The sequence below is a fragment of the Strix aluco genome, chromosome 13 (assembly GCF_031877795.1).
Source record: "Strix aluco isolate bStrAlu1 chromosome 13, bStrAlu1.hap1, whole genome shotgun sequence".
NCBI lineage: Eukaryota > Metazoa > Chordata > Aves > Strigiformes > Strigidae > Strix > Strix aluco.
In genome coordinates, this window is record NC_133943.1 from 19,570,087 (window position 1) to 19,596,006 (window position 25,920).

The 25,920-nt window shown below is 46.9% G+C and overlaps 1 protein-coding gene across 4 annotated transcripts in view; it reads right to left on the reverse strand.

Moving 5' to 3' along the window:
- Positions 1–25,920, reverse strand: part of SIL1 (SIL1 nucleotide exchange factor) — a 100,646-nt gene that overhangs the window by 45,528 nt on the left and 29,198 nt on the right. For all 4 annotated transcript variants that reach the window (XM_074838679.1, XM_074838676.1, XM_074838677.1 and 1 more), the window contains one exon: positions 4–121. In XM_074838679.1, the coding sequence (XP_074694780.1) occupies positions 4–121 (118 nt within the window). The remainder of the gene's footprint in view (positions 1–3; positions 122–25,920) is intronic.

Below are 25,920 nucleotides of genomic sequence, written 5' to 3' on the forward strand. Positions count from 1 at the left end.
TACCTTTTTCTTCTCTCTTCGCTTGTGTCACTTTTTCCATTTTCGCTATCTGGGAGCTTGGCTTCTCTGTCTCCTGTCTGCAGATTTAATCGTACATGTGACCCTGCAGGAACAGCTTGACCTACAAACAAAGGTCAGATTATTTTAAGGCACGTGCATTCTTTCAGCTTTGTGCACGAAGGGTGAGCTGAAGGCACACACTCCTATCAGACAGAGAGAGATAAAAGCCTTGTCCCGCACGGTGAGCAGGAGCGGGCTATCGGTCGCCGACCACTCTCCCCTCCAGCAATGCCCCTCTGTCCCAAGTGTCACTTTAACCTCACGGAGATGCCACCCTGACCCAACGAACGCGTCCCTGTGCAGCTGGGCTGGCTCTGTGCCGTGGGGAAGGAGGGACCCCGAGCCCAGCAGAGCACTGGCTCCCCTCTCCCTCCCGGGTCAATTCCTAAGACAGCGCTAAAACTCCACATGTAGAGCAGGTTTGGAGCCTACCTGGAGAAAGGGGAATTGGGTGCTGATGGGGGTAGAGTGCATAAAACACAGCTGCCAAAGTGAAATCAAAGCATACCACAGAGTACAGTCAGGTACCCTGAGTATCAAGTGTACAAAGGCTGTGTTGGTTTGGAAATATTGTATTAAAAGGAATATATGATCACTACTATCCACCAACAGAAATACTAGGAATACATTAAGCTTTGTTTTTAAATGCAGAAAAGATGGGAAATTCACACTTTTTTCTTGGTCACAATTCACCACAAACACATCACGAGGGCCAGCCGTCGCACTGGGATGGAGAGATGGCAATATCTGGTTGTTTCTTAATGTTGTTTTGTCTTCTTCTAACGCAAGAAATCTGCCTGCTTAGGAGAGCGGGGTCGCAGCTGAATGAATATGAACATCTTAGCTGCACACGGAAGGACAGACACAGCTGCTCATGTTCCTCTCTTTCAATGAGGTTTCCCCATTCAGCCTTTCCTTTATCTGTTTGTTTGTACCTAAAAAGATGCCTAGGATAAAATAACACAGCATACAGGAGACAGGTAGCATCTCCTACCAAAGGGAAGTGAAGACAAGGATAATTATTTCGTACAATAAATACATGTACTCAAAGACAAAATGCTCTAGTCTAGGGAATGACCGGGTTGATCCCTCCCTCTTCAAGACCAAAGAGACATTTCACTGATCAAAGGACCTGGTGCTTCCTACGTGAGACTGGGATGTTTGTCACAATTCAGACAAAAACATTTCAAAGCGTAAAGCCATCCAGCAGGTATAACTGCATTTAGAAAACCCAGAAAAAAACCATCTTGCAGGATTTCCTATTAAAACAGGGTGCATTTCTGACGGCTCCTCTTTCTCTCCACCATATCCTGTCCATTGGGAGTTGCGTTGGCTGGATATGCGACGGGACAGACGTGATTATCTTCCCATCTTAAACTATGCAAGGACAGGGGAGATTTGCCTCCTCCACACTTCGTGGGCTTTGCCCTGATAGACCCAAAACTCCTCCTGCTTCTTTACCTGTGATATGCAGGAGTTTTAATCTATATGTCTATCTAGAGGAGCATCTTCCCACTTTGAGGAGGTGAGCTTTGCAGGAACTCGCTGCGATAGCTGAGCTGTCCCCTTGCAGGCGATGCAAGCAACACAGCTGGGATGTGACAGTCAAAAAGGAGTTTGTAGGATCTCCACGAAAAGGACAACATCGCATGTCCTCGCCCTGTTTCAGGAGACACCGAGGCAGAGGTTTGCCAGCAAGGCAAAAAAATTTAAAAATAAAATGGCATTGTGTGCTCAACACACAGATGCATGAGGACATCTTCCTCCTCCACGGGCGTGAACACCACTTGGGGGAGAAAGCGCTTTCCTCACCAGGTCACAAGCACTGGGACAGCCCAGGTTACAACCACAGCGCTCTGAAGCAACTCCTGAATTGTCAGATGCAGCCAGAAATAAATGTCCCCGTTAGAAGAGTACAGTAGATTCTGGCTGTCGTGCTCCCGGTGCATCTGGCCACATTAGTTCACTCGGTTGCCAGGGGAGAGGAATGAGCTTGATGGGCTTTGCTTAAAAGAAACATAAAAAAGGAAAGCACGGGAGCAGCCTCCTGAAGGGCTGAGTGATTCCCGGGTGACCGGCCCTCCCAGTTTCTATTTTCAGCAAGTGGTAAATAAAAGAAAATGTGAACTCTGGCGTGCACGAGCTCACAGACCCAGGGCAACTGAATTAAGGGGGTTGCCATCAGAGAAGACACAAACCTTTCCTGCTTCTGCTTCCTTGTACTTTCCTAAACGAGATTTGACCGAGACCATCCAAACCCCAGAGCAGAAATCTCAGCCTTGATGTATTTAAGCGCCTTTCGTTGCTACAGGGATTTCTTCTCACCACTGTGCACAGCAGCACAGGTTCATGCCACAGCAGGACAAACATAGTGCTTTATTAAATAAACCAACAAAGACGTCTCTGTTTTCAGCAAGAAGATTGCTGTAGTCACTTAAAAATATTCAAGGTGTTTGAGACAGTATGAGGTCTTCAGTCTTGTTTAGTTTGGGGTATTTTGAAGTATTATTCATAAAGTGTGTTTGAGGGTGGGTTGACTTGAATAATGTGATTAAAATTGCTGATTTAAACGAGCAAGCTGGAAATCCTGAATTTTAATCATGTTTCTATATGTAGCTTCTAGACACTTCCCTTAAAAATAGTTGATTCACTTTGATGCCTGTAATTTGATACTATTCAACAACCGGGAGCACGCACCAGAGCAATACATATGTAAGCAATTACACGGCTTCACGTGCTCTTAATACAGATTCACACTCTTAATAGCTTTTTCCCTAGAGGAATTGATTTTTTGCTTGTTGTTTGTATTAAGTTGCATTTGGGAAATGAAACTCAATTATAAAATATGAAAACAAGTCTATATTTAAGCAGTTCTCTGACCTTTTTTCTCTTTGACACCTTAGAAAAATGAAAGATGTCTATCCAAACAGGTATGCATTGCATGTATGTGTTACTGAATGAAGCTCAGTTTCCAAGATCTCCAAATCCTCCAGCTGCTAGATCTCATCTTGTCCTACACTTCCTCGCTTCTCATAAAGGGAAAGAAGAGTTTCCATTTTAATTAATTTCCCACCTCCAAATGAATTACCCAGTGAGTAGAAATAGCTGCGAAAACCCCTGCATGAATGTGCAGAAAAGGCTATAGCTGTCGGAGGAGGAAGCTGGCAAACTCCTTCCCCCACAACCAGTTTGGATTCTTTACCACTTAAAAAATATCCCATACTTGGAATTTTTTAAGCTACAACTAAAATGGTTTGAATATGCATCAACTTGGGTTGATGGATCTAAGAGAAAGCCACAGAGTTTAAGCAGAATACCCAGAGTCCTCGATGGGGATGTGCCACCAGCCTGCCCCTCAATCACCCAGCCCTTCACCTCACAGCCAAAAAGATAGCATCCACCAGGTAAAATACTTCCAGAGGATAAAAAAAACCCTTGTCACTGCATGAATGACAAGGTATTTATTGGGAATAAATGTCAAAGCAAAGAGACAGCATTTATTTTCCAAGCAGGAGACGCTGATCCTGTGGCAATGTGCTGCCAGAACAGCATTGTTCCAGGTCTCCATTTAATCCCTTTATCGGCCGCAGAAGCACCAGGCCAGGCTTTGCTGTCGCTCAGGAGCCGGAGCACGACCGCCCTGACTTACACTGCTCTCCGGACAAACTGTCCCCGTGCCTGGGCGCTGCCACGCGCCCGAGCGTCCGCAGCCTAGAAACACCTGGGCTTTTGGAGGTCCTTCCAGTGCATTAGCATTCGTCTTATTTGGATGTGTTCTGTCTGTCCTGAAAGTTGCTTAAAGTGACGCCAAGGAAGAATTTAATTTATAGCCCTATTCTTTTAATCTTGGTCAGCCAGATTTTTTCAGACATCCGTTTATTTCTTCATATAATATATTAGACGGAGTAACAGCACCAGAGTCAGCTTCAAGGCAGCAACTCCCTCGCAGGGGTTCTGCTGACATTTATAAACTGATGCTATTTCTCTCTTGTGTTTTATGTTATCAGCTATACCTGTCAACTTAAATTATTGCCTTGTACCCAAATCACAGTTATCTGTTATTTTGTTATGTGTATGTTTCTGAAGCTCTATACCTATATCAAGCTTCGCAGAGGTTGAAAACAAGACAATAAATAAATAAACAAATGGAAACAGAACACACTTCCACCACGCTCACAACTAAGGCAAGAATCAGGCACGTTACATACAGGATAACTAAAAGCAGAGCACTGCTGTGCTGAATATGCACCACATAGCAATATCCAAGTAACCCCATCTCTTTTTGTAGATCAACCAAATGACCAGTTGTGTTTCCTCACTAAATGAGAAGGGTCTCATCCTGCCCAGCTCCTTTCCAGTACACTATTCCGTTTGGTGCTGGTCACAAGTGGTTTTGCATTTCTGCATGGGGAAAAGGCTGAACCCCAACTCACTACACAGCAACAGGCAGGCATTAAGAATAACCGGGTAAGTTTTACATCATACATAGATGTGCAAATCTCATACCAAGATCGTGCAATAACTCATTATGCTCCCGGCAGCAGCTTCCCCATCGCCCACCCACCCCTTGAACCCCCAAGCTGCCACCCATTGACCTCTCCAGCAAGAGAAGCCCAGGAGGGACATGAGACTCTCCCCCTCCCAAAACACCTTCTGGCACCACTTTGTCCCCCATGGCAGAGAAGTGTTCCCCTGAGAAGGCTCTTGCAAGCAGAAAAATGGGTGATCCAGCTTGCCAAGGCAGATCCCCTGGTTTCTCCCCAAGTGAGTGTCCTCATTTGTCATTGAAAAAAAAAAAAAAAAAGCTATTAACAGTGTGAAAACAAACCAGTTATGAGTCAGTAACTGGCTCTGCAGTTCTCAAAAATCACCTTAGTATCTGAGCAAGCATCAGATAGCATCTACCTTTCTTTACTCTTTGTTTCTCTTGGCACAGGGGAGTGAGGGGAAAGGGACTTGCTTTCTAATACAGGCAACAAAAGAATGTGCGAATCAATACATGAATGTTCCCAGCAAAACAAACCATCAGTGCTGTGATATTAAAAATAATAAGGCTGCTCAAGACTTACAGAGCATCCACAAAAAGTTATCTGATGGCGCCATACCTACTCCTTTAATAAAATAGTGATAAAAAAAAAAAAAAAAAAATCACAGGAAGACATATGCCAGGAAGCAGCAGAGAGCTTCTCTCTGCCACATTGCTGGCACTAGCAGCTCCAGGAACCACCAGTGCCACGGGTGGGTAAATGGGAGAGGCTGGGAGACACAACTGCCCTGGCACTCGCTCCTGCCATGACCTTGCCTGGAGAGAGGACGGGATTTCACAAGAGCAGGGTGCTCTGCCTGCACAAAGATGTCGCCTGTTTCTCATGCTGAATGCTGGGCTTGAAGGAAAACAGAGGAATCAGCCCTAGTCTGATGGGGCTCGGCGCGTGCTCTGACTCCGGACTCTCTGGTTAGCGCTGTCAAGCAAGGAGGCAGCAAAGCCTAGCTTTTTCTTTTTGTTTTCTATGAGGGTGAGTCATACCACTCCTTGGATTGCTTGTTATTTCAAACCAGAACATTTTTACATACAAAAGGAAGGGGAGATGTGTAGAAGACACAGGTCAAGAAGAGATGTATTACTGATGGGAAGAGGAAGCACAGAGCCTGAATCTCATTTTGGTATTTCCTGCTCCTTTTTCACTCATCTACAGCCTTTTGTATTAGTTCACTTTCTGGCACCCGCTGCTCCTCCCAATTAAGTGCCACCGGAAAAGGTCATTAATATGCTATATATCACCTCTTCCAGATAGCTGGCGAAGAGGTTTAACAGCATCAGGCCTGGAAGCTCCCCCCAGAAGCCGCCCCAGCATCCCCCGGCGTTTCCCACTGTACCTCGCCCGCAGCACAGGCAGTGAGGATGCTCAGACACCTGCACCCACATTTCAGGTAGAAACTCCTACGATGCTGAATGAAATGCTTTACAAAGCCACTTCACATGCATCTCTTACTTCCATTAGTTCTGCTTCTGCTGGGAAACCATAGGTGCCTGTTGAATACAGCACGTCCTTGGAGAAGCACCGTCCTGGCCACTGCCCAGTGCTCCCAGATGTCTCAGCTCTGCACCATCAGTGACAGCAAGGGCTCTAATTACTTATTGTAACTAATTATAGAAAAAACTCTTTATAATCATGGCATGTTTGCCATGTTCATGAACTGTTCCTTAAGCACATGCTTGCAGCATCTGTAGGGGACGGGATGCTGGATGAACCCCCGTCATGACCCACTGTGGCCATTCCCATCGTGCCGCTTCTCCCAGGGCTGCCTGCCTCGGGGCTGAAGGCAGCCGTGCTCCCTCTGCCTGCAAATGAAAAGTCCTGGCAGTGTCAGGCTGGTTTTATCACCATTATTTTGTTTTATCATTGCCCCTCGATACGGACAACGATCCTGCTGTGCAGAGGGCTGACAAGGATAAAGAGGCATCCTTCCCTTCCTGGGATTACAGAGGAAACCACGAGAAAGGAGTTTTGTCCTTACAGCATGAGAAAACAATTCAAACTGCTGTTTTCTTCTGCCTCCCAGAGCACACAAATACTGAGCAGGAAGAGCCTGATCCCCAAGCCACAGGTATTTAGCTCTCAGCAGCAACTCACACCAGTGTCTTCCAGAAATGCCTGAATGTGATGAATTGTTGAGAGACTGAACAGTTAAAAAAACCTCAACAAAATCAAGGATGTTTCAAGGAAGACACTTTAGTCGGTTAGTTTATCTGACAAATCTTTTATATAATACTCCAAGCTATGCTAATAAATATCCTGCAATTTGACCTGTCAAAATGGTGATGTCTAACTATGACATCTTCTCCAGCACTGACTTTGCTCCATGCTGCAGCAGAGCAGGGGCAGAAGCCACCTGAAACGCCTTCAAACTCGCCAAGGGCAAATCTGTTCCCAGTTCAACACCAAGCGCTGCTGCTGGCAGCAAAGCCAACCCTGGGAAAACCCCCAAATCACTGCACTGATACATCCCAACACAAAGTGCCATCGTTACCTCCTGCCCAGGCTCCTCACGTGTCCCAAAGAAGCAGCACTGCTTTCTGCTGGACTTGAACCCTACACGAACAGGGTGCAGAGAAAGGGTCACTTCCATTCCAGCTTCTTATTTAGCAAGAGAGAAGCTACTTACTGGTGCTTGCTGGGCTACTGTTTCCCTACAGCGCCACGGAGATCACTGTGGGCTCAGGGTGCTCAGGACTCCTCACAACCAGGATTAAAGGGAGACACAAGCCCACAGTGAACCTCGGGAGAACCTTCTTGCATCCTATGATTTTTAACACCAACCACTTGCCTGCTGCAGTAATGACCATGTCTTTAAACACCATCCATCAGGCCTACAGCTCAAACGTTTGTTTATCTGAAAAGGGTTTAGAGCCACTCTTTTGTCCTAGTGCTGAGAGGTCTTCTCTGTAATTTGTTTCCCTCAGCAGATATAACAAAAATGCTTTTAAAATGATGCCAGAATCAAATCCCTCCTTCCACAATTTGATCCGCAGCTAGCAGAGAACAAAGCGTTGCAAGGAAGGGGCTTTCCAGTAAGTAATTCTTGGTTAGACATGTGAAAGCATCAGTTAAATTTGGACACTTGGTTGGACAACCATGTACGACTGCCAATTTAAACGGATCCAGCGCTCTCCCACAGCACTGGTATTTATGTTCTCTCAATTGATCAGCAAGCGCTGGGGGCCACGAGCCCAGTTATTCAAACTGGCGGCACCCCGTAAGCAGCGGGCTCCAGCTCCTAACGCCTCTTGCCAAATCCACCCGCTGCCTGCGCTTGGCTTCGCCTCCGGCTCCGGCAGCGGGAGAGCAGAAGGGGAGGGAGAGGCAGGCGAACCCGGCGGTGACAGGCGACAGAGCCGGGTTGATGCTGTCAGAGCAGGTCCGTTTAACTCACGCCTGCCATCGCCGGCAGCCAAAAAGATTATCCTGCACGTAGCCCAGCCTCGTGCAGGGGCATGCATGGCGCTGAGCTAACCGCCTGCCTAAAAACCCATCCAACCTCGACCCTCCTGCGGCAAGCTAACCGCCGAGGACAAGAGAGCCGGCTGTCACGCGCAGGGCAGAGCACGTACCTCCTGCGAGGTGTCTGCCGCTTTCCAGGACGCTCCGAGACGGTAAGCGATGGAAGCGAAGGCGGATGCTAGCGAGGTGCCTGGGGAGGAAGACTCCTAAGGAAGGAGCGACGGGAAGACTCGGGAGAGGACATATGGTGCCTCTCTGATGGGAGTCGCTGCTGTAGCATCTGTTGATATATCTTCTGCTGCTGCCAATACAGAAAAGCTTCATATGGCGAAGAGCTCCTCGCAACAAGTGCTTCTGCCCTTCCACCTCCCTCCCTGCAAAGGTTTCTCTCTCACTTGCACTGCAACAGCAGAATATACACCAGGAAAAAAATCATCGCATGGAAGGAGGAGGAAGGGTTGCCCTTTTGTAAAATTGGCAAAAACACATGTTTCGACTTTATAAGCAAACCCTTATCTCCAGTTTCGAGCCAGTCATTTCTTATGCATTACCACACACCCTTGGTTACAGCATGATGCATGTGCTTAGTGATTCAATATGAAGCACTTAATTTATTTTCTCTTCTGATATTGGGCTCGATTCTGTGAACTGTAGCGGTTTAGAGAGTTTAATCCCACAAAGGTCTGGGCAGCAGCAGAAAAGTGGAGATCCACTTCCAGCCACACTCTGATTATTTCAACTATCAGACGGCATGCCAGGCTGCATGGACACTGCAGCGACCTTTGTCTCACCATGTCGCCAAGTCAACATCCAACAGAAACGTTATTTACAAAAGCCAGTTTTAATCCCTCTCTGGCTCACTAAGTTATTTATCCCCAAGCCTACACTACTTCATAATGTCACTGCAACCTATTCAATAATTGTCATCCTGCAGGTGTATTTGTTATACCAGAAAGCCCCTCTGGGATGCTGAAGGCTTATCTACGTTCAGAGAAGATCAATGCAGAATGCAGGCAGAGAAGGACGAAGGGGATGACCAGGAGAACTGAAAACCTGACAAAAGGAACTGAGGATGATACTTATCCTGCCGAATTTTAGGCATCTGATACCTTTTTGAGCCAGGCACCATTGACTTCTTTACTATGACAGAGATTAGCACCTCCAGAACATCACCAACCACAGCTGCCTTCCATATCTGGAAGGGGAAGGGATCTTCCATATCCCTTCCTCTCTCCAGTGACTGTTGAGACGGCCACCACAGATGAACATAAGGGCAGAGAAAACCACCACCAAAGAACCCAGCAATGCGGAGGCATGGGAAGGACACAACTGCTCTCTAGGGAGGGACAATCCATCAGGACCAGCACCAGTGTGAGAACGAGGAGGTCTAAGCTGGCCACGGTTAATTTGTGGTTAGAAACAATGAGCCAAGTCCTAAGATTGTGCAACAGGAGGAAAAAGGGGCAAAAAAAGAAACTATTTTCAAGGGGAAGGCTGGGGAACTCAGGAAGGGGTCTTCATGACCAGGTCTCAGCGATCTCTGTTCCTGTCCTCAGCTTCTGTGTTTATAACTCAATCAAGGCTGAAACTGAAAAGATAAGACACATTCAACAGAGGAAAACCAAACCCCCCTCCTCCAGCTCCAGCTACCACTGGGAGCGTTTCAGGACACGCTGTACTGCTGGCAAGGCATGCAGCTTATTGACTCGGATTGCATCTCTGCTAGATGCGTGTCAGCTGGCTCATCGTACACTTTCACACCAGCGGCCGCAGTAACATCCCAGTAACACCCACTGCCCGAGCCTAGAGCATCCCCCAGAGCCAAGAGAGCCCTGGTCCGCAGACAGTTGGACAACATTTCCCCAGTTCAACACTGAAAGGTGCCTGATCTGAACTGCCTGGCTGCGAGACTAACAGAACATATTGGAGAAACCTGTCTGCCAGCTACACTGCCAAGCTATAGTGAGAACAAATTTGAATAATAAAAGCTGGAATAAGATGCCTTGGAGAGAGCATTGGTATAGTGCTTTCCAAAGCTTCAATTTAAAGCCTTGGTTCTATAGCTAATGCAGTCGTAAGGGACATTAGCCTAATTTTTGTCAAGAGAACTTGTCAACACTGCAGTATTTAAGATAGACGCTAAGGACTTGTTTTATCTTGCAGATACATCACTAAGAAAGAAAGTAGTTGTGCCACACTTGGTTCACGGGAAAATAAATTGACATTCTCCCTGGGCCTAATCAAGGGATGTTGTTTTATAACACCACGCGCATGAGCAGCCTCACATTTTATCAGTGAGCACACTGCAGCTGAGACTGGATCCAAATCCACGGGTATACGGGAACCCCTGGGGGGGTGCTTTAGATGGGCCATCGCTGGAGATGGGCACCCAGGGACCCAGAGCCTGACATTTCCCTTCCACAGATAGTAGGCAAAATATTTGGCCCAACTCCTGAAGCGTCAGGTCCTTCTACTGATGGTGCTCACCAGATGAGCCACAGTCAGTGCACTGTGATTTCAGGGCTAAGAGGAGAAAACTGGTGGCAGAAGTAGAGAATTGGCTTTGCCTCCTCAGGAGTACAAGCAGGAGACTGAAATTGAACTTGTGTGACGTGGTTTTTAGAGATGCTCCATGGGCATCAGCAGAAAGCAAAATAAAGAGAGGCTGTACCCTGTATCTTTAGAAAAAAAAATGTTTGCACAATCCTGCTCCCATCATACCCCACTTTAAGGAATTAAAACATTCCCAGGAGCCCGGGTGCATTAATGCTGACATGGCTTCATGCTTCCCAGATGCCAGCCTCAGAGTTGTGTTTGCAACAAGTCCAAGATAACAGTGCTGGTGACGTGGCATAAAGGCCTGTCCAAGACTTGCAGCTTCCTCAGTGAAAAGTTGAAAATGCCCTTTTATTTGCAGTTGTCACTCAGAGGTATAACCTTGTCTGAGCTTTGGAATAGAAATCAGCCTGCAGAGGAAGCCTGCGGGAGCACGACCCTGGGCTGCAGACTTGAGGGCAGGAGAATGGCTCCGCTGTGCTACAGATTCTGCACTCGCAGAAGAACTAAATCATTACAACGGCCAGAAATGTCCCTCGGGAAGGAAATCCTCTCAAAGATAAATCAATAACTCAGTGTAATTTTAGCATGCAGCCAGGAGAATTTACATTGCCAGGAAGGCTGAGAGCTCTGCCACGGAGACAGAGCCACAGCATCATCAAACAGCCCTGCAGCGGTCCCCTGCACAAGAGCTCATGCTCTGGGTATTTACTCCAAAGCCAGAGCCAGGGCTCCGCCATGCTGGGACCTCTACAGACCAAAATGAAACAGCAGCAGCAGGGATGTGGCACGACAAAATTCCCTCGTGACAAACCTGCCTTTCCCCGGCTGTGTCCCAGCTGCCCTCCTCTGCAGTGGCGTGGCTGCTCTCCACAGTTGTGGCAGCGCTGGCAAATGCTCCCAGATCGTACAGGGTAAGAGGCGTCCAAAAACGAAGCCTGAGCTATAATGAGCACAGGAGTACAGGGGGAATGCTACAGCCACAGCCCTCAGCCCCTGGCCAGGGTTACAGGGGTTCCTACCAGCCAAACCAGCCACAAAATAAGGCGAGACAGTGATACGCTGCAGCACACTGTGATTAATGAGACTGCAATTTACGTAATTATATTAATGCAAAGTACACTTGGACCAATAAGTTCAAGGAAACTAATGACACTTTACAGTTCAACACTGAGCAGTAACACTAGCAAAAAGAAAAAAAAAAAGGCCCCTAATTATTCCACAGTTCTTCTCCCAGATTCTCAGGGTCAGCTTGGAGGAGAAGGTGGCCTGAATTATATTTTCGTTTCCAGAACATCAACAGAATTGCTAACTAAGTACCAGCAGCAAGGTCAAAGCCTGGCGATAGTTACACATGCCATCCCCCTCCCGACTGCCGGTTCCAGCAAACGGCAGCACCACTGGACCCAGGAAGATCTCGGGCTGCCCGTGTCCTCTGCAAGTGTGTTTAAAACGCCCGTACTCTGTGCTGCTCCTCCAGAGACACAGCACCAGCGCCTCTGCCATCTTTTTGCTCTAGGCCCCAGCACGGATGGATAAACTACAACAACTAATTCCTTAGAAGTTAAAACCGTCCTCCATGAAGCGCACCATGTTTTATCTGTCTAGGAGTTGAGCCTTACTGAAGACAAGCCTGACAAGCAAACACCCCAATCCAGCTGGCAGCAATTTACTGTACACCCAGACCACCTACATATCGCATATTGTGGCAACCAAAGCACCCGGCAGACGTGGAGCCTGTGCTGCCAACGTGCAGAGGGCTCAGCAGCAACCTGCCTGCAGGCAGGTCAACCAACAAACATGTCCAGCCCTGTCTGGAGAGCCCTGGAGCAGGACTGCTCACCACTCCGCTTCACAAGAGCTTGAGGCGTGTGCAAACCCTCCCTACACAGAAAACTTCTGTTGCTGCTCTTTCTCCTTTGGGCTTTTAGGATTTGGCATGTGCACACACACACACACACACACACGTGGTCCCCTCAGTATGTGCTGTGGCCCACCTGGAGTAATGGGTGCATTTTGGGGCACCTATGTTGGCCACAGTCGTGTCACTCCTCACACCTTCCTGTGGTCCCAATAAGCTCTCGAACAGATGCGCCCACGCTCCGTCACCACCGATGTGCTCCGAGCACCTGCAAATCCAACTTTACAGCAGCTACAGATGTGGTCTGTATTTCCATGTTATTTCATCAAGACTTGGACTTTGCACCTCTGAAATACCAAGATCTGCTAGCAGAGCTGAGCCAAGGGGCAAACATCAGAGCCCATGCCAGAACTGATCCAAAGAACTGAAAATGCGTTATGACCACCCCAAACAAAACCAGGACAACCTGTTATGCTCCTACAACAGAGAACATGAAGCTGCCCGAAAGGCCAGGGCAGAACAACTGTGTGAAGACGACACAAAAAAGGAGACCGCACAGGCGTACCTCCGCGTCTGATATAAAACCAAGCTCAAATAAACGGTCGCAAGTTCAGCGTCTCAACATTGCACTTATGGGCTGCGAGCTGGCAACGCTCTGCTGGTAGCTTCCAGGCTCAGCAGCAGCATCTTGCAAGAGGGAACATGCAAAAAGCCAACTCAGTGATGATTGGGAAGACACATATAAAGCAATCCATCACATGGCAATCTGTGCGCACCCAAATGTCCTGCAACACAATTAGAAATCAATAGCAAGACGCAGACACCCTCAACCACACAGTAAAATATAAAGAACACTTGTAATATTGATTTTAAAAGTGCCTCAGAGAAGACAGTTGCAAAGGAGCCTGAGAAAGCAAAGCAAAATGTCTGAATTGAAGCCTTTTTTTCCTCAAAAAGACATTAATAATGGATTTTCAATGCAAGAAGAAAAACTGAAACCCACACCAGATTCTCCTGGTAATAACAGCTTTCTGCAAAGCCCAACTATTAATGTAACAGGGACGTCCATCAATCAAGCACACAGAAAGTACTTTGAGAGCTAAAAAAGGAGCAAGCAAACATCTGCTTTTGGCAACTTAAATTTTGCCCTTAAGCGCAAGGAACATAATAAATTATCAGAAGGTTGGGCTTGAACTCATTTTCTTCCATCCTGGAGAGCTAAATGCTGAGGACGGGGGTAAAGGTACACAAACACATCGCTGCTGTGATTTGTGTTTGACAAAAAAATGGGAGAAACGGGCACAATTTCATTTGTAGACTGAAGAACTGTTGAAAAATGCCAGTGCTGTTCTCAGCACTGACAAGGCAGCGAGCTCCTGACAGCGAACGAGTGGCAACACCCACAGCAAGGTGACAGTGAACTATTCCTTGAGCCTGCAGCTTTAGCAACCACCTTTCTGTAGTTAAGGAAGTTCTTGTGAACCCTTCTCCACCTTCAGCCACGCTCAGCCTGTCCGTGTGCTGGAGTGGTACCAGGGTGGGACAACAAGACACGCAAACTTGCTCTGAGATGACAGACGGCTCTTCTCCCCCCGCTGCCGCACGCTCTGCGCAGGAGGCTGAGGTGATTAAGGTAGGTCATCGGTGCCTGCGTTTCTCAGTGCTCTCATCAAGCAATGCTTCACATTTTGGGTTCATCCGCCCAGACGAGCATTGACTAGGGCGTTAGCAGCAAACCTGAGAAAAGCTGGATTTACACCAAAAACCCCAGCTGCCAAAGAAAGTAAGTGGAGTGCCCAATATTTCCTCTTTTTTAAAACACAGTAGGTCAAAACAAGTGCTGGAGATAATGAACAGAATTTACTGATTCAACCAGAAGAAGCTGCAGGCATCGCTGCAACTAAGTCTTAATAAATTCTGAAGAGTGACACTATAAAATGACATTATGGAAGTCTGTATTTATTGTCTCCCCATGCTTTCTGTATCCAAGGTGCCACGTTACACTTAATAATAGTTTTTATCCCCAGCTGCCAGTGTTACAAATCCTGCCTAACACCTGACAAGCTAACAGGTGGGGTTAACCCCCACAAATACACACGTCTCCACCCGATATAAAACTTTGGTGGCGTGACCAGGGATAAATGATTAAGCCAGTACTGCCCAGGCAATGCACAGGAGAGCACAGGCGGTCTCCTTGTCTCTCAGGTGTGCTGGCTCCACAGGGCTCCCTGCGATGCAGCAGGAAGGTACTTTTGTCCCTGCTCCGCCAACAGAACGATGCAGACAAGGAGCAGCCCTTGTGGGCAGGTACCTTCACGCACAGCGACGTTTCACAGCAGAAGCACGCTGAGAACAGCCAAGCATCGCTGCCACGATCTGCGCCGGCAAAGCAGCCCCACCAGCAAGCTCCTGCCCGGTGTCACAGCAAGCTCCGTGCAAGGCGTCGGGAGGTCCTCGTGGAGAACCACGGAGAACCAGAGGTCCTCTGGTTCCTCATGCCAGAACTGTGGGAACCCTCCCCGTTCAGGGTTCCCAGCTCTGTTACCACTGCAACGTGCACTTCAGTGACCCCACATCTGGCTTTTAGACCGTGGATACAATCTTTCTCAAGGTGGTCTTCAAGTGTCTTGTTTTACCTGTTTGTGTGGTATTCCTAAGCCTGCAAGAAAATCACCTTTGCACTCAGGCGGTACACAGGCAGTGCCTTGGGCTGCGGATGAATACTTGACAAGTATAAAGATGCCTCTGTCCCACCCCTATCTGCATCTTCTGCACTGCAGAGGGAAGAAAAGAAATCACATGAACCACCTCTAATCTTCTTCAGGAAAAAAAAAAAAAAAACCACCATGCAACAAGCCCCCCACCACCAAATCAGTTTATCAAGCATAGCAGAGAACAAACAGTAAAAATAGCCAGTGTAGGTGGCTTGACCTAATCTGAAGATCTTTGCTGGAGTGGATGGAGGAGAGCATATTCATTTCCTCCTCACAAAGCAGTCACATTAACAACTCTGACTGACAGCTTGATTTGGAAGAGCTTCGGCTCTTCCTCCTCTCCTGCTCGCCAGCAAGACCGGGCTTTCCCCGCAGGCGGCAGGGTGAAGTACAAGCTCTCCTCTGCCTGCAGCCTCTCTCTGCTCCTCCTTCAGGCCATGTCCTTTCCACTTCAGGATGTAAGCCAGAGGTTTCAAGAGCATCTGAAGAGATCAAAGTGGGTGGAAAGATGACAAAATGGGGGTCAAGTGAAAAGCCTCTTGGCTTATCTTCCAGCAAAGGCTCTGGTCCCACGGGGTGCCTTCACTCCAGCCTCTGGCTCCTGGCTCCAGCCCTGCTGGACCCACAACTCCCTGGCAGATGGTCTCAGACATTACTTTCTCCTGCCTCTCTTCAGAGAAGTATCCAGCAACTCTTCCCATGCTTGCTCTGTTCAGATTTCAGCTGATGTTAGTAAGGGGGAACAGTCACCATCATCACCAGGGTTTGTAGCTCTCCGTGAAGCCCACCATGAGAGCTTACATCTTAAAAAAGGCACCCCCATAAAGTCACAGATCAGTTGAGGTTTGAAGACACCTCTGGAGATCATCCCATCCAACCCCTGCTCAAGCAGGGTCACCTCAAGCAGGTTGCCCAGGACTGTGTCCCGTTGGGTTGCAAACGTCTCCTAGGATGGGGACTCCACAACCTCTCTGGTGGAGTTGACCTGCTGCAGTGTTCAATCACCCTACAGTAAAAATGATTTTTCTATGCTTGAAGAGTTTCTTTTAATTCAGTTTTTTGTTGTCAATGTCCCTCTGAAGGGCAGCACACCTGATGGGTGCAGTAGCCACTCCTCCCAGCTTTACACCATATAATCTGTAAATACCTTCACAATACCTGTAAAAGCCTTCACAATTTGCCATCTCATTACAGCTCTAGCTAATCGAGATACAGGGAGGTCTAACCATTTTTGCATATTATTGGCTGCAGAACAGTGAGATAACTGTAATTAGTAGCAACCTGGTTAGCAGGTTAAATGATAGTATAATTAATGAAGAACAGGTGGGCTTTGCTTCAAATGAGAAAAGCAGCAGATTATATAAAAATGTAAATGCATCTTAAAATGCAGTCTCGGCAATAACTTAAAGGTGCTTTTAGAAACACCACCAGAAAGAAATGGAAAGGTTTCACTTGGGCTGAATGACAAATCCTAAAAATAAAACCTGGTCTGGGGTTAAAGTGTAAATTGTTGATTAGATCTATTTATTCACACCCTGCAGCAATGGGAGAAACATGCATCTTAATGTTTCTTCTTTTACTTTGCAGGATCATAGGCACATTCCCATTATTGCCATTGCCACTTGCAAGGTCTTTGCAACCCTGGGAGAACTCCAGCAGAAGAACAGAAGAAATACCAAGTGACAGACTGCATACATTAATTCAGTATTCAGATAACATCCTGTTGCAAGTAAATGACCCAGGCAAAACTTCCTGCAGACTTAAGGAGCAGGCAGAAAATCAGGAGAAAGGAATAGGAATCTCTGGACTGAAGAAAGATCTTTTGAATCAGAAATGTTATCCTTAATTAGGATTTCCAACACCATCACACTTACTCCTTCCAAAATGTAAACACATAATAAAAAATTAAACTTGAATATAGTGTTGTAAGAGTTTTTGCAATAAATGGGAATTAGTTCTACTAAACATCAAGACAGACCCAAGGAGATTACATTTCCTTCCCAAGCTTATGCTGCTAAAGCAGAGCTGGAAAAACAGAGATATATTTATTTTTTAACTCAGAAGCTTCCTTGAGATGATGAAGGAAGTCGTTTCAGTAAAGCAGACACATTTGTTTCAGTGTGCATTCAAGTAAGAACAAATGCAAAACAAGCTTCTAGACCTCAAGAAACATCAAATAGCTTTTTTAATTTACTTCCCAAATTCATTGCAGATTATGAAATGAATGGAGGGCAGAGATCAGAGAAAATGTCTCACTAAATCAGGACAGCATGATGGATATTCAGAGTTTTCCTCAGAAGAGCAAGGTGCTTTTAAGCCAGAAAGGAGAAGGCAGAGCACACGGCTCTGAAAAGGGTTTGTGGAAAAAGATCTGTTGCTAGTATGACCCTATAAATAAACATATGGAAAAATTAAAAAAAAAAAAAAGCCGCAGCCTCATCTGACTAAGAGCACTAATTTGCAGGCATGAACTGTGAAGGACCAGGATGAAATATTCCTCGCAGGAGCCATTTGACTGTGTTCTGACTGCCTGAAAAAAAAAAAAAAAAATCTGACTTTGTGCTCACCCACCGAGAATCATTTTTGTAGAAATTTTAGTAAGTGGGGTCTTAGCCCACAGGGAATAATGCAGGAAGGAATGGCCAGAGCAAGACCATGGGGAAAAATACTTTATTCCTAATTATGAAAAAGATAACACTGTGAAACTGTGTTTTAGTGATGTGCACAATCTAGACTAAACACCAAAGAAAAGGAGGGTTTAGCTCCTGGAGGCAGGGGGTTTTGTAACAACTGTCAAACACACAGCAGGGATCAAACCCACACGCTCCAGGAGCATATGGCCACATGTGGTCTTGGGAAAAGGGTTCAGAAATGGTCATTCTGGCCACAGGCCACACACTGCTGTAGTTCTGTGTGGGCTACACGGCACTTCTGCTCTGAGACGCGTTCAACCAAGGCTGGCAGCTTGGGTGTGGAGCCAGTGATGCTAACGGGACAGATGTGGGAGGAACTGGAAAGATGGTGCATCCCCCTGGGGAGGGGGCAGACTGCCCGCTTCCATCACGGCCAAGTGCAGCCAGCAAATCAGAGAAAATACAGGAGGAGCAGTCTGAAAACACTACGTCTGCATTTTATCAATAGGTCAGGGATTAATTCATGAAATTACATAATAAAATTCCAAATTTAGGGAAAAAAAAAAAAAATCAGCTCTGCAGGAAGGTCTGATCTCCAGAGCTGCCAACCTCTCCGAGACTGTGTGGTCAAACACGTCCCACAGCAAACCCAGCCCCATGCTCCAGGAGCAGCGCTGCTCTGCCGTCACACCACAGCCCAGGAACAATTCCCAAACCAGGAAGATAATTGCTCTTGGAGCCCTCTGTCACCAAGGGACAGCTTCAGAAGGTGATGGGGAGGTGCTGAGCTCTGCTGGCACAAGGAGGCTTACCCTGCAGCTCAGAGCTCACAGCGGATGATCTGATCTCCAGCACCTGTGACGGTGCTTTGGTGGGAATTCAATGCTTTCCTGGCCACAGGAGCAACCCCTAGGGCTTCACAGGGATGGGGGTCCGACCCCTGGCTAAGCCAGCACGCGTTGCAATGTCTGGAGTGCTTGTCCCACAAAACAAGATCACGCATTTGAAGTGTGAGGGATTTGCTCTGATTATATTTGGTCAAACCTTCAGAACCATTTAAGTGACTCTGGAACCCAAGTCACACTTTTTGAAAAACACTTTCCCATAATACCCGATGAAAATATTGGAGCCAAGGTCCTGGTATGTCTTGCTTGCTCTGGAAGGAAATTCAAGATAACCAAGGCTGGATGCACTCCCAAAACATTTTCCAGGAGAGAAAACATTTTTTTTTCTAAAGCACTGTTACAAGCTTGAAATAAATGTGCAAACTGCTAGATAAAGACAGAGATAAAAATAGGCCCCATTATTAAATACCTCTTCTTTAATGAGGTTCATCCTTCTAAACAGTCACATGAAAGTTATTAACATTATTGCAGAAAATATAGCATGCTTGCACATAAAAGCCATAGCAAGATATTCCTCATCACCCAGCACACATTTAAGCATCTCTCAGCAGCTCGCATGCTCACTGCATCTCTGGCTTGGCAGAAAGAAGATAAAAGAGAGTAATGAGAGATGTCTTCTCTGGGAAACAGTCTCTCTTCTTTCAAAGCACTTTTTCCCCTCCAAACAATGTAAATTTAACCATGTGAATGATTTCCACTGCTTATGTCTACTGCAATACAGTCGAGATACTTACTCTCCTTGCTAATGCTACACTTACTTTATAATAACACCAGTCAGAGCATCATTAAAGCTCAGTTCGAAAATATTTTGAAAAATACAGCCTAACTTCCTCCTGTTACACAAAAAAGCCACTTGACTCTCAGACACCTCCATCACCTGGTTTATAACCACTTCAAATCAACCTGTAAAACACCGCGGAGCACGGAGTCATACAGGCAGCTAGCAGGAGTCACAGTTTGTCTCACGTGAAGATACATCATTACATCCTCGTTTCAGTTCTGCCCAACATCCAAGCCCACGGCTACGTGTTAGAGAAGCTGCAAACTTTTATCTCTGCTCCTCAGAAGCGTAATAAGTTTTTGGCGCTACGTGCATCACTGCAGAAGACTTTTATAACCAGTCTGTTTAATGAAACCAGTAACAGCATTGGCCAGTAAGGGACAGTATTAACCCCTACACACCGAAAACCCTTCTCAGTCCCACTCTGCTCCTAAACCTGAGCAATCCAAGTAGTAAATTTAGAGCTTTTTCTCTCCAACACTGGTGCTGCCAGGATACTGGCAGTTCTTTAAATGACAGAAGACAACGAAAGTTTTATCTGTGTTTGGGGGGCAGAAATAAATTGGCTCCCAGTTCATTTCACAAATACTGAACCTGATACTCTCATGGATGTGCTGGGAAAAACATGGCTGCAAAACCTCCCAGGTCACAGAGAAGAAAATAGAAAACACAGGGAACAACTCTGCGAGTCAGACGGGTACCTGGCCATGCTGAACGTGTCCCACGGAGCAGAGCAGCACCTTGCTGCCCATCCTGCCGCTCCGAGCGGTGCTGCGCTGGGGCTGGGGACAGCCACCAGTCCCTGCAATTCCGCTTAATTAAAACCTGCAGGTTAAGTGTGCTGACACACAACAGTCCATTTCTGCCCAGTTCCCAGGAATGATTTAGTACCAGGAGCTATACAGTTCTGAGATCTCACATGATTACAATTTAAATATATATATATACTGCATTGACAACATGCTACAAAATATATAATTAAAACTGCATTACTACACTTGTTAAATTAGAGAAGCAGAGTGTTTTTTATAAAGTGGGAGTCTATTTTTTTATTTTAATGTGCATGTTCAGTTACTGGCCTATAAATTTCTGTTATTTGCTACAGTTTCCCATTTCTTAGTGTGAATGACAAAGGCTCTGCAGCTCTGTCCTCTCCTGGAAAAGGTCAGCTTTGTGCCTAAGGACCAGCCCACTAACATTCACGATTGTTTCATGAACGTTTCAACTACACGGGTCCGAGGCTACAATGCTCCCAGCATCCCCTACACCACCAGCATCCCCTCAGGATGCTGGCAGGGGCTCCCGGCAGCTCACCGTGCCGGGGACGGCCAGCCCACACCTGCCTCACAGCCAGGAAGCCGGCCCGCTCGCCATGCGCGCTGCGAGCCATCGTCTGCACGTTGAAGAGGCGGCTTGACAAGGACCAGGGGTGCATCCCCGGTGGGTGCCCTCCGACTTGCCAGCTCAGGGAACCTGCCGGTAAAGAAAACCCAAACGGATAATGCCAAGCAAGGCTGGAGACAGGTACAGCACTGCCCTCATCTGCACAGCTGAGTCGGAGGAAAAGATGCTCATAGAGACAGTGTCTCCATGTCCAAAAGCTGGCATCCTTCAAACACTCCCTACTCAGACAGAGGTTTGAGATATCATCTGCCTGCACGCTGTCCGAGTGTCTCTTGAGCAGTCCCAATCCTGCCCTCGTACCAACAACAGGCAAGGCAACACTGTTATCCCTCTTACATGGAGCAGGACTAAGGCACGGAGAATTTGCTTCATCTGACACAACTTCCCTCCAGTGCCCCACACCAGAGCCAGAAGCAGCACGTGGAGTTTCAGCCCCGGCACTTCTGTCAGAGAAGCCTTTCAGTGTAAGGAGGAATGAAGCACAAGGCAGTGCTAGGGAGACCATGCGTCCCGTGATGTGAAAGTGAGAAGTCAAGGAAAGCCCACAAGGATGGGGAAGCTGAGAGAGGAGAGCATGAAGACACGTGGTAATAAAAAGGAGGACAGGCCTTGTACGCAAGAGGTCAGATGGAAAATAAGCAGAGAGAGAGCTACTAGTGGCCATAACTCCTCCAAGCACTGAACATTTGCAATTGCTCTCAAGACTGCTGGGGCTTTTCTACCTGCTGTAATCACCCTGCAGCTCTCCCTGTTGCTGGCCAGAGAAGATTATAACAACTCCACAGTTCAGATTATTCCCCTCTGCACATCAGTAACAAGTTATTTTACAAAAAACACCTGGAAAAGAAGCATTTCATCTCGTATAAATGAGGTTTTTAAAATCCCATTTGCCTTCTCTCTTCATGCAAATCTGTGCTGATCTGATGAGGCTCCTATTTCCTGGATTACACACGTCAAGCTCTGCAAAAATGAGCATACCCTGGTGGTTTAATGCCGTATTTCACAGCTGTCTCTTGACCATGCTGACATAAATATTTCAGAGACCTGCACACAACTGTTTGAGTTAGGTCTAGGTCACCGAGAAGCCAATGGTTCGGACAGATTCATTAATTCAGCAAAGCAATTAGCAGGAGCAGGTGCAGCTCAGGACATCCCAGTGAACAGCATGAGCAAGGTACCCACCGACAAGGTGTAAGGAAAACCTCGCCAGCCACTGCGTCACCCACACAGGCTGTGGGACAGGCCCTGGCACAGGACTCCTGAGCCAAAGGGATCCTGCCATCACCTTCTCTTCCCAACTTTAAAAACCTCTTCTTGGCTTAGAGCAGTGCTGGCTTATTTGGCTACTGAAATCTCTTGAAAGACAAAGACTGGCAACGGAACTGGACCAAGTTATTCCCCATCCTGAGTCCTGCTCTTTCCAAAACCACAGCAAGTCCTTCACAGCAGCTTCTGAAATTACCTCCCCAGCAAGAACGCTTTCTTTGAGAACTGTGTTTCCATACGTGCAAAACCTTCTTTGTGCAGCAAATGAGAGGGGGGAAGACCCGAGACAAGCATGAACAGCAAAGATAGCTACCGATGAGGAAGGAGCCCAAGGATCCTCGGAAGCTGCAGCCATAGATATTTAAATGCTAAGCAGTGCATCATCGGCTCCCCGCTGAACATAAAATGGTTTCATCTTTGCAGAAGCAGCAACAAGAGCTTGCTCACATCAACTTCACTCTGGCAGCCTGATCAACAGCGACAGTCATGGCTTCTTATTTTTTAACTGCAATATAATTAGGCACTTAGGAAAATTACTCTGAACAGAACAAGTGCTATAGAGTAGCTGCAGGTATCAGCACAGAGCTCTGCAGGCCAGAAGTTTAACCACAGCTGAAGGTACAGGCCAGTTGAGCTCCTGTAAGGCATGCTCTGCCCAGCTAGATACCGAGACATGCTGTCCAAACCTGAGAGAGATCCAACGCTGCAACATTTCAATTGCCTATGCAAGATTTTGTTCCGTTTCTCCAGTCTGCAGGGAGCTGCTCTGGACCAAAGGAGGCCTTTCTGTGCCCCACTGTTGGCTCCTCTCAAATGGAAAGAATGAGGAGTAGACTGTACATACTTTGATAGTTTGGGCAGATGAAGTTCTCACTTGGTCCATCTGGATTTGGAAACTGGACACATTAATTTCCAACTTCATACTGACAGCTGAGAAACCTGCCAGACAGTTTCTGCCATGTCAGGAAGCAGGAAAGCGCTGCTGCCACAGAAGTGAACAGAGCCCCTTTGCAGAGGCACTGCATAGTCCGGGCTCCCCACAGTGCTGGTCGCGGCTGAGGAAGAGATGATTAACCTCCTTTTTCTTCCCCAGTTAAATCCTTGCCTCTTAGATCCTTTTTCTTAATCTTCACAGCAACGTCTTCCCCAAGGAGCTACTTCTGACCCTAATTTCAGCTGAAAAATCTGCTGGTCAGTGATATAACTAGACAGTCAGAGCAATCCAGCTTTCAGTCATCATCAGGAATGCTAAACAAAACAGAAGGAAACAAGGTGCCCAAATAACAGAAGTAGGTAATTCCCAGGAAACTAAGCATTCACGTGCTCTAGGATGTTGCATGGCAGATTTGAGGTCACCCAGAAATGCGGAAAAAATGCTTTTATATTCAGAACCCCCAAGAAAACTGTCAAATTGACAGAGCAGACCATCAACACCAATCCTTCCATTCATCTCTGCCATCCCAAAGACTAAAGATCAGCCTTTGGTTGCCATAACCATCAGGCAAGACCACCTTGAAAAGTGGTAGGGTGTTTCTGTGTGCTGACAGACTGACCTCCACACACTTGGCAGAGCTTAATGTAAGCAGCAACAAAAGCAAGTCACCTCTGCTATGTTTCTCCCGAGAGTTTCCAACTCACAAAGGTACTATCAGCTGGTAAAAGTGCATTCAGAAATCAAAAAGACATCAGAAGAAGCACAACTTCAAAAAAATTCTGCCTGTGGTGGAACAGTTACCTGACCACAAGAAATTATCTGACTACAGGTGTGAACATCCATTCAGAGGACATTGCAATCCCACTCATTAAAACCCAAGTAGCCTGCAAGTTTCTATGGATGCCAACCAAGAACAGAACGAAAAGCCCTGCAGATTTCTTCATCTCTTCATCTTTTGCTCAGACGATACCAAAAAAAGTAAAATAATAGAGGTGCTGGAAGACTTTCCAAGGCACACATATCCTTTCTGTCTAACCCAGCTACGCCTGGTGCATTATTTAGTGCCAAGTGAGAAAGAAGCAATGCCTAACAAAGTGTTAAAGGACTTTGTGAAGTTTCACCAACCTTTCCACAGCCCGTCAGCTTCCCAGCTGGCTGGCAGAAGAGACAACTGATCTCCTTGCTTCCAGATTACAGGCGGCAGAGCTCTTAGGGTAACTGTCTCTCTGTGTTTGCATCCAGCTACCTCCAGCAGCTTGAAGCATGCTCAAAGTGCAAGAAAGCACTTGATCAAAATCCAGCTCACATTGTAGGCAGCGGGGGAACAACCGCACAAGGCAGCGTTACATATACAATAACAATTTAATTTGGTGGAGGGATTTGACAGGTTACAGGTTGATGACACTGCTGCAGTCTCGGTGGAAACACGGTTTGATGCAATTAGCAACAGGGAACTAGAAAAACAGCCGAGTAAAACTGGAAATACATGTATAAAAGATGAGCAACTGCAGGACTGGACAGAAGCATAAAAATCCTGTGTTGAGTTCAGAACAGGAACAAGATGAAACAGGAGTGTGACAGGGGGAAACGCAACTCTGAGCTCCCTTCCACTATTCAAAATTGAAGATCCAGACTTTAAATCAAAACATTTGCTTCCCCGGGAGAGACGGGCCCCGTTTGCTGCAGGAATACAATGGAAGATGGCGCGGGGGCATCCTGCAGAGGCAGGCAGCAGAAAGCAAACTTCTGAGCATTGTGCTGTGGTTCACTTTGGCCTGTGCTGAGCACAGAGCAGCCAGCCCAGCCAGGACTCTGCTCGGCTACAGGCGAGTGAAATCACATCAGAAGATGCAGAACCACCAGATGAGACACGCTGCCACCGCGTCCGCCTCTGCTAAAGGGCCGAAAGGCACATCCCTCGTGCAGCCACGCTGGCTGCTTCCCTCCTCCTGCGGGTCAACTCCCTCCCCAGCATGGACCTGTGCTAGCAAGGGGGGAACCCTCGAGGCCAGAGGCTGCAGGGATGGGCTCATGGTGGTAGCAGGTTCCCCAGCCTTGCTGAGGGTAATACACATGCTAAAAGTGCGAGTCACAGTCCACACACAAGATTTTGTCTCGGAGAAACCCACAGGAAACCAAATCCCAGGCTGGCAGGGGAAGATCAAGGATGACTCCTCTTTCTAACATGTCTCTACACAAATCTGCACGCATACCTGAAATGAGGATCCGTAGCAGCTAGACAATGAGGCAGGCCATCATTTAAGCCTTTTACAAGACTAATTTAAATTCTTCTCCTCCTCTGCGAACGCTGACAAGCTCCCCACTTCCACAAGCCCTTCACTGCACACGCCCAGTGTGGAATTGTTACAAAAATAAAGCGGAACAAGACACCCAAGCAATGGAGAAAGTGCTTCTGAGCAAAACCGGCAGCGACGTTTACAATGACTGCAAGTATATACATATTCTGCTTCAACAAGGGTGGTGGGGATCTGCCAGTCTGAATACTGAGCAGGGACACCACACGCCTTCCATACATAATGGTACAAAAATAGAATATAAGTATATACCACAGCTTTGTGAAATTTAGGGGCTTTTGCTAGACATTTATGTTATACAAAGATTTACATTCGGAAAGTCATTCTGCTATATCTGGCAGAAATTTCACAACAAATGGATCCCATATTTATTCATTCAATGATAATACTGAGCACGGGATAAAGCTCTTTTAAATTCAGAGCACTTTATAAAAATTAATTACTACTTAGTTCACCCTTCTGAGGTGGGAAGGTATTACACCTGCATA